The sequence below is a fragment of the Priapulus caudatus genome, unplaced genomic scaffold, assembly GCF_000485595.1.
Source record: "Priapulus caudatus unplaced genomic scaffold, Priapulus_caudatus-5.0.1 Scaffold279, whole genome shotgun sequence".
NCBI classification, from domain to species: domain Eukaryota; kingdom Metazoa; phylum Priapulida; class Priapulimorpha; order Priapulimorphida; family Priapulidae; genus Priapulus; species Priapulus caudatus.
The window spans coordinates 150,647-160,242 of NW_014577340.1; the positions used below are offsets into that span (position 1 = coordinate 150,647).

At 40.2% G+C, this 9,596-nt stretch overlaps 2 protein-coding genes across 5 annotated transcripts in view; one reads left to right on the top strand and one right to left on the bottom strand.

The window, feature by feature from the left end:
* LOC106808459 (pre-B-cell leukemia transcription factor 1-like) overlaps nucleotides 1-5,298 on the bottom strand; it is a 36,589-nt gene extending 31,291 nt beyond the window's left edge. Inside the window, exons 1-2 of the mRNA XM_014811191.1 lie at nucleotides 4,854-5,298; nucleotides 3,289-3,362 (exon numbers count right to left, since the gene is read on the bottom strand). Of these exons, the coding sequence (XP_014666677.1) occupies nucleotides 3,289-3,362; nucleotides 4,854-5,050 (271 nt within the window). The 5' untranslated portion in view covers nucleotides 5,051-5,298. The remainder of the gene's footprint in view (nucleotides 1-3,288; nucleotides 3,363-4,853) is intronic.
* A 53-nt stretch (nucleotides 5,299-5,351) lies between these two features.
* LOC106808463 (target of rapamycin complex 2 subunit MAPKAP1-like) overlaps nucleotides 5,352-9,596 on the top strand; it is a 14,833-nt gene continuing 10,588 nt past the window's right edge. Inside the window, exons 1-4 of one of the 4 annotated variants that reach the window (XM_014811197.1) lie at nucleotides 5,548-5,565; nucleotides 7,148-7,261; nucleotides 7,394-7,591; nucleotides 8,130-8,306. In XM_014811197.1, the coding sequence (XP_014666683.1) occupies nucleotides 7,426-7,591; nucleotides 8,130-8,306 (343 nt within the window). In that variant the 5' untranslated portion in view covers nucleotides 5,548-5,565; nucleotides 7,148-7,261; nucleotides 7,394-7,425. Of the gene's footprint in view, nucleotides 5,489-5,510; nucleotides 5,566-7,147; nucleotides 7,262-7,393; nucleotides 7,592-8,129; nucleotides 8,307-9,596 lie in introns of those variants that run through there. The other 3 variants (XM_014811198.1, XM_014811195.1, XM_014811196.1) reach the window with 3 other exon arrangements.

Sequence of the window (9,596 nt, forward strand, 5' to 3'; positions counted from 1 at the left end):
ACGTACGTAAGGTAACGTAACGTAACGTAACGTAACGTAGCGTTACGTAAGGTACGTACGTACTCTCTCTCTCTCTCTCTCTCTCTCTCTCTCTCTCTCTCTCTCTCTCTCTCTCTCTCTCTCTCTCTCTCTCTCGCTCTATAGTATAATGGACAATTACTTTTTTCATCCCGTAAATGGGCGAGTGAACGATACTGCTCTCATGTGGAAAGAAAAACTGACGAGATAATGTCATGCTAGTCTTTATGGCATTCTCTCAGAGCCTATACGTTACTCCAGACATTGTAAAATGAAACAGAAAAAATTAACGGAGAAAAAAACGTCCATTCACGCATAGAAACTGCATAAATAGCCGTCTATATGAACGGCACAATGATTTATTCTATCAATATTTTTTATCGACGTGCGCACATAAAATTCTTCCCTTGTATCGACACCAATATTCTCGACCCCTGTATTCACACACATATTCTCATTCTTGTATTCTGCCCCAGTATGCACACTAATATTCCCATTCTGGTATTCTCGCCCCAGTATTCACAGTAATATTCTCATTTTGGTATTCTCGCCCCAGATTCACACTAATATTCCGATTCTGGTATTCTCGCCCCAGTATTCACACTAATAGTTTCTCATTCTGGTATTTTCGCCCCAGTATTCACACTAATATTCTCATTCTGGTATTCCCGCCCCGGTATTCCTGCCCTCTGTATCATTCCCGCGACCCCGCACACTCGGCAGGCAGGGGTCTGCCACAACACGGCAATCCCGATTTCCCAAAGCGACTCTCTAGCGATCGGCGCAGATGCCTGCAACAGCTGCAGCTGCCAACGCTGTGCCGCTACCGCAGCAACCGTTTCAACAATGTGTCACTGCCAAAATAAACAGCTCGAAGATCTGAGGTCGGGTTTCACTGGGGGGTGGCTGCTCCATCCACGGCACGGGATGGTCAGGGGGAGGCATCACTCACTCATTCCGTAAACTCGGCATGCTACTTACTGTACGCGCGCGCACCGAGCCGGTCAAAACATTGACGGGTGGACAGTGCGCTGCGCACAATAACGCAAAGCCACCCACACACCCCAAGACGCGCGTGTACGTACACGCGCGCACGCACACGCACGCACGCACGCACGCACGCACGCACGCACGCACGCACACACACACAATCTCTCTTACGCACACACGCAGTCGGCACGCACTCGGTCCTTGCATCGTCCAGGAGTTGAACAATTACCCGCACATATTCGCCACACTGCCTGCCATTCGATGATTAGGTGAGCGCACGCTAAGCTCACTTTACATTTACAGTGTGCGCGCGCGCGATGCGTGTTTGTGTATCGTATGCAATCGATGGGATGCGTACATGAAAACGGCGATATTTCGTCGTAGATACTACTTAAGAAATCTGCAACGAGTGCATACAGATAAATCAATTGCTAATTCTGCATCCAGTGCAGCCTCCGCTCTGCTTTGTGTGTACATACGAATTCACATCTTCACACTAATCCCAGACACATGACGTCACGAAGCACTCACACAGCCCAAGGAAAAGACTTATTGATCGCGAACGCATTTGAAACCAGCCTCGGCAAAAACTCGGGCGAAGAAGCGGGTTTTCATAAAAATATACGGGCATTAATTACGAGATTTGACAGCTGTAAATTTTCAGCTTGCTTTAAAGCCCGTTAATTGCACACCGTGAGAGCATAAAACCACGGGCACTATTAGATTACCGCTAGACTTTGCCACTTACTTCACGAACTTTCTTGGTCAGTAAAACATGGTAGGTCTCTCTACAGGCTTCAATCAATCAAATTACGACCGGCCAAGTCATACGCACTCGACACCCTGCTACTCACCACATCCACGTTACGCAGTTTTGTTTGTTTCGAATTTCCGAATATATACCTTCGTGTATTTTTAGGTGTACCGTCGATGCATGCTAATTGGGAGGAAGATTTCCAATAAAACCCAATATCTAGTATATAACTAGGATGGTGGTCGCACGTGTAACGCACAAATAAAACATTTACATCTAAATAAATTTACGAGTTTCAATCCGTGTGTACATTTTAATGTTCGTGACAATGTTATTTCAGGATGTATGGGCACATGGCAAGTTATACACTTACTATAGAATTATACTTAAATCACACTAGAATTACAGAAACCAAAAAAGGCCAAATTCATTTTAGCATACCTCAAGTACCTTAACTAGGGAGAAATCACTACAAAATTATCAGTTTTCTAGAGAGAGAAGGAATGAAACTAAGAGTGATTGTGTGTGACACGTAACACCAGTTCACGGAGCGGGTAATTGGACATGTAAATACGTCCGTGACATTGTCATATTACATGCAGTTTAATGAGAGCCCTGCAGGTAAATGAACCTGTAAATGAATCCAACCAGCTCGTGTCCAATTTCACTTTAAAATAACAACGGTGACATTTTCAAGAGCTTATAAGGGGTATAACGTGCCTGTCAGAAAATCGGTTAAATGCCAGTTTACATTCAGTTGCAACAGTCGAGAGAAACAGATGAAGAAAATATCTCTGGCACACTGCCAGCCTGGACTTCACTCAGAGACACGGTAGTAAGTAGTATGACCTGCAACTATCGATGATGGCAGTTTCTGCCTTTACTGTGTCATCGAGGGATTTTATTACTTGAAGCTACCAATGGACTCATCATACCGAGCCCATCCCAAAAATAACTAAATCCGCCGTCGGCACCCTGACCTCAGATCCTTCGCATGTATCCATATGAAAACGTTTGTCTCAGACTTTCTCACAAAGACACTCTATACACTCTAAAATTAAAATAGACCACTTAGTTTACGTGAGGCTACAAACAGTGACTCCCACCTCCAACATACGTAAAGCCCAAACCCTCGAAAGTAGGATGAAAACTCCTGATTTACAACGCGAGACCGAACGCACTTTACACACCGCGCTCGTTTACAATGCCAATTTATGGCAAGCTGCTGAAAAGTTCACTTCTAATTATTACACAAAAAATTCCATCATGCAATACGATCTCACTGTTAAAATTAACTGACGATGTTACGTTAAGCTAAACATACACATGGTGAACAGTTTCATTTTGGAAATACATTTTAAATTATGTGCTTAAATATAATTGCAAATGTTAAGGGATAGGAAGCACGCACACACAAATTTAATTAACAGGGCAGACTATGAAAGCCAAGGATGAAACTTTCCCCCTATGGAATGCAGTGCAGTATTGAAAAAATTTACAGAAAATCTAAGTTTAAACCAACCTACCTGTTTTCTCCTTGATCTCACAAAGTACACTGAACAGAGCTGGCTTTAATCGGTGGCAGTTCAGGGTATGCTTCCTATGCAAAGAAACACTTCACTTTCAATCAAAATATTCTTGACTGGAACGTAAGGTCATTTGGTATTCAGGTGCATGAGCTTCTCCCCATTTTATAATAAGTACTACCTACTAAATTTATTATCTTTTTTTTTTTTTAAAGTGTACATACCTTGGATTGATTGACTCGCCCTACTCTTATTAAATTTAGATCGTAATCCAAACAACCCAATAAAATGGATAAAATTTATTATTATATGGACAAATTGTTTTCATCATACAATATAGTATGTCAACCGATTTCTAACAGTAAATAAAAGAACGCATAACGCATCTGTTATGTTACTTGTTCTGAAATATAGTTTCTTCTAATAAAATTTCTCATATTTTTACTTGCTAAGATGTTAAAAATCAACTCACTCTAACATAACTGCAAAAAATAGTTTTATCAAAATGGCTGCTTCAATGTATTTCTAAAGATTTTCAGACAGTTTATGAGAATTGATGATGGTAGGCCTACAGTTACTGGCTTTCTAGCATCTTGGAGGTACCCATTGCCATTCTACTATTAATTCAGGAACCCTGATATAAGAAATAAGGATAAGAAATTGGATAAGAATAATTTATTGATGAGGAATTTTATGGTAGGTATACCTACCATAAAATTCCTCATGTACCACACAATGTTAATCTGGCAAAAGATTCACGTTCACAGTGATTTGATCGATTTCTTATCCTTACGTGATACATAGAAATGTCAAGAATCAATTATTGATTTATAGTAGCTATCGTGGTTCCTAGACATCACGACGAACGAATAGGCCCATGCATGTGCATAAAATATATGTGTGCATGACATTTATTTACATGTTTTGGAACATATTTCGTGAAGCATATTACTATCCGAGATCACTGCGCTGAGGGTCCATAAGGACCATAACTATTTATGCTGATCTAACCAGCAGTAACGTGACATTGAGAGGAAATGACAGTGTCAGTGTTTTATTATTTAGTATTCAATGTTTTTCAATTTAGTTTTGTGTTTGTCGGGGTCAGTGTATCAGGGGTAAAAATGAACTTTTGAACACCCTCAAAAGGAGGGAATCCGCAGCAAAATGAGGGAGTCCGCAGTCTGAGGTTCAAAATTCAAGATATTTAAAACAATAACGCATGAGCTTATTTTTAAGATTCATGCGGTTGCACGTCTGTCAAATTATCTTTGGATATTGGCTGAAAAAATACGGTATTTCCATGTGGCCGTGCTCCGGAGCGAACTAGGTAGTATGGCAGAATTTTCAGGGAGTCACACGGACTCTTGCACATATGTCAAATCAGGGAGTCCGACAGTAAATCCGGGAGTATTTGACTCCGGACTCGCATTAATTTTGCACCCTGGTGTATATACGCAATGTTACACACAGAATTGTTTTCTGTGTACACTGAAATTATAGCTCCCTAATAGAGTTATCGCATAATTACATTCGAAGACTTGTAATAGGATTAGGAATACTACCTAGCTTGTGCTTCATCCAAACTCTGGTCTGTGATATTCATAATCTGTTGAAGAATTTCCCCAATTTCTCGCTTTGTGTTTTCCTGGTCATGCGGAGGTTGAGAGGGATCGACCGTTTGCATATATCCTTGTGATATGCCATGTGCCATAGTTGCTGATGCTCCGTGCCCGTGCATTAGTCTTTGTTGATCATCCATTACGGGCTAGTCACTTAGTGTAACTTTCGTTCCTGTGCTTCGTCTTCAGCCTTTTGCCCTGCAATCCACGAAATTGAAACGAAAAAATTCATAGCAAACCCGCACATTGCAAATCAGCAGTATATTACATAATAGTGCTCGCGGTATCATTCAGTCACCTAGAACACAAACCATCTGACTGACAGTCTTATGGCTATTATGACGGACAGGAAAATGTTTCGGTGGGTTGCACATCGATTGCTGAGCAAGTCAATCTCCAAACATGGCGGATCCTGTTGGTCTAATACCTCATTAGAATATCAGCTAGCCAATCAGTGTTCTATACTGCTGCATATATTACGATTTTATCCAATAATAAATCGTTTCACATGAGTCATAGTCGCGGCCACGCCCAATGTACTTAAACGTGTGCGCATGTCCAAGATGTCAGCCCACATGGTAAATAATGTCAAAATTTTACCAAACATTCAGAAATATTAATACTCATTACTGCAAACAGAATTGAACGCAGTACGGTACAATTTTTTGCGCCGCGGAGTGATATGTTACTCACAGGCACTTGGAGCGTTTCAATAAAATATAATGCTAAATAAGTATTACTATTACTATTACTATTACTATTAGTATTAGTATTACTATTAGTATTACTTTAGTATTACTATTAGTATTAGTATTACTATTAGTATTAGTATTACTAGTATTTTACTATTTTTACTACCAAAGCCAAAGCAAAGGTTTCTCTAGGACTGGTACCACTCTCTTTCACCTAGTAGTAGTAGTATTAATATGATTGCCGACAATTTCTTGTAAATGCCGTCCAAATGCTCATCTGCAACACACGCTGGCCGCCGCACGCTAGCTGCTGCACACTGACACATAAATATATATAATATAGTTATAAGTTACGCAGTGCCAGTGGCTACGGGTACGGTAGCCGTCGGTCGTTGAAGCCCCTTTTTGGCGTTAGGGTTAGGGTTAGGGTTAGGATTAGGGTTAGGGTTAGGTTTAGGGTTATGGTTATGGTTAGGGTTAGGTTTAGGGTTAGTATTAGGGTTCTAGCTCATCTAAACTCTCAAATCGTGAATTTATTTCCCAAGGCGTTATTTCGAAATCTGGCGCCACCGCCGCCATCTTTGTCTCGTTAAGTATGAAAGCGAATGGACTCCCGTACCCGTAGCCTCGAGACATTAAGATACGGCTACCGTACCCGTAGCCACTGCCTATAAGTTATGTATTATGGTATAATTACTAATTAGTAGCTATAAAAATTATAACTATATATTTATGTGTCAGTGTGGCTCATAGGGTCTAAGTCCCTCAGGGTGCTGCCGGAACGTACCCTGGGTACAGCCCGGTATACCGGAACATACCCTGGTAACTATCTAATATGGTTAGGGTTATAGGGAGTAGGCGCGTAGGCGACTCCCTAGACTCGTTAGTGGAGTTGGCGAGGTACGGTCCAGCATATTATTAGATAGTACCAGGGTACGTTCCGGTATACCGGACCATATCCAGGGTACGTTCCAGCAGTACCCTGAGGGACAGGGGAAAAAAAGTATTTTTCGGGGGCTACTTTTCAAGCTCGCGTCCATGAAAATAGCATTCTAAAATTTGGTTTGCATTGAACTCTATGCAAATTTACGGGGGCTCTTTTTGGCATTTCCGGGGCTCTTTTTGGCATTTCGGGGGCTAAATCGCCCCGATCCCCCGTGTATTTTTCTCACTGCTGTGGGACATGGACCCTCTCGGCGTCAGTGTGCAGCAGCTAGCGTGCGGCGGCCAGCATGTGTTGCAGATGAGCATTTGGACGGCATTTACAGGAAATTGTCGGCAATAATAGGTGAAAGAGAGTAGAGAAACATTAGACTGGTAGTAAATACATTTCGTATTTATTTAGCATTCTATTTTATTGAAACGCTCCATGCAAGTGCCTGTGATGTTACTAGTTATTCCACACACGAGTGAATTTGTGAAAATGTTACGTTGGGCTTAGTCAAACTGTCATTTCACAATTCTAGATCAGAGGTTTATGTCCACATTTGGATTTCCAAGCCCGTACATCTATGTTCATAAAAATACATTTTGTTACGCCTCTAGCCAGGTGGCTTCGAAGGGGATCCAATATGGTGGCCCACACTTCAGCCAATCACAGCTTGTTCTTTGTTATGAACCATCCCGTGATAGGTCACAGCGAAACGTGAACCGTTGAAAGTGAGTTTGCTTTTGTTTGGGTTAGGGTTGTATCCAGTGGATCGAGATCCGTGGATCTGACCAAACAAACACGCCCATAGTTTTTTGTAATCACAGCATTTATCGTGTTAATTGAATTCTCTCTTCTTGCAGGTGCAGTGTGACTGACATCAAATCAGTTAAAGATGGCTTTCTTTGACAATCCAGCCTTCATTATCTCTCATATCCAAAACTCATTTGTCTCAGGAGATGACACTGGGTTATGTGAACTCGTTATTGTACAGGATGAAACTAGCCGTCGCCCTGTCGGTATAAATAAGTCTGCATGGCCGTGGCTTGCTGCTAATGCAGGTAAAGTTCGAGTTGTGGGTAATTAATCACCTTCCTTATCTGCAGTTACGGCTTAATTACAAATTGGGATTATCGTCGTGTGAAAATGGGTCTTTACTTTTCACATTCCCACCACATGTTGCAGCACTGTTGCTTGAAACACTTAGTCATTTCGATTTTAAACGTTTTTTTGTGTTATGCACTTCATACCATGTTTTCATGATAAGGATATATATGTATATATACTGTATATACATATATGTATATATATATTCATGAGAGAATATTGTAATTCAGTATTATGTAGGAGAAACAGGGAAACCATGCAACATGTTTTCAATCTCGCCTTGATATATACTGTGATATTACTCGTAACAAAGACATAAAATGAAATGGTACTATATGTAATGTACATATTTATATGTAATAACCTTCTGAAGGGTAATTCGTGCTTGACTGGAAAATTGTTACTATTTGAAAGATATATGCCAGAAATGATTGTCACTGTCTGGTTATATAAAAATAATTTTTTGACGTCTTGTTTCAACTCTGCTGACAGAAGAGGATGATGAAACGGAATTGGCGCATTCCTATGACATCACAGCAGACAGCCTTGGTACAAGAACACGGCCACGGTCTGACACGGCATTTAAGTTGGATATGCTGAAGAAAGATAAGCTTATCAAGGGCAAGGTGAAGACAATACAGTGGAAGGAAAATGTTGAGATGCCTAGTGGTGAGTTTTACATAGTAATTTTGCATGACTGAATCAAATTCAGTAAAAGATGTCCCCTTTCTTTCTTTCTCTTTCTATCTCCAAAAATATCTGTCTATCTTAATTTAAAGGGATCCTTTACTCTAGGTTCTAGGGTTATTTTCAGTTAATTTAGGTTAAAATTACGCTACATAAAAAGTTTCATGGTTCAATCACCATTAGAATTTTTTTTTTAATGTTTTAAAACTAATGACTACAGTTTGATTACAACGACGGTGGCGCCACTCAAAGTGCATGATCTGGAAAGTTGCGCAAAACGACTTTTCAGCCAAGGGCTACAGACCGAGGGTGTTTCTTATTTATTAATTTAAAAGCAAAAGAATTGTAATATCTTATAAACGACATATAGTTTCAGTTATATTATGGATAAATTTGTCCTAAAATCAACATTATTCGGCATAGCATTTAGGCATGAATATAATTGCACCTTTGTGGTTAGCCCTCGGTCTGTAACGTGCAAAATAGATTGGGAAATGCGCAACTTTCTCAGGGTGGCAGCACAGTCGCGGGTGTCAATGGCGCCGTTCAAATTTCATAGCGTTGATGTATAATTAATTATAACAATTAAATTAGGCAGTGTTCGAAATAAGTGCTATCCGATTGTCCTCACTTGTCCATTTCAACGGAGGACAAGTAGACCTGTCCAGTAGCTTATCCGCTTGACAAGCAGCTTTTTAGAGCAGCTTTTTAGAGCAATTTTTCATCATTTTCTACCATCGCTTCACCTTTGTTAAGACCAGTAATAACTTAAAATAAATAATTGTGCTTCTCTATGTTCTTTCAAGTTTGGTGCCTATAATTTGAACTGTTAGTGAACTGTATTAAAATTACAAAGTAAGATATTGGGTCTAAAATTTAATTTTATTAAATGTATAAATTACACATCTATAAAGTTGTTCTGCCGAATTAGTCTGTTCGCGCATAACTAGAGAACTCCGCAGCTTAGAGGAAAACTAAAGATATTTTCAGAATCAGCATGTCTGGGAGGTGGTTCTGGCTGAAACAAAAATTTATAAAAATTAAAAAGTTAAACATTCGTAAAAAATTTGATTGATCAATAGAATGGCGGTCACGTACGTACACACAACATCACGTCTGAATCCATGGTGCATAACTGTAATGGTGCAGTGGGTTCATCACTACAACATCTGTCTGCTACACCTGGATTCCGGGTTTGAGTCCCAGCTGGGGAACTCATTTTCCCCTTTTTTCCCTTTTTTCCCCTTACCTGCCTCTTTAGTATGTATTATT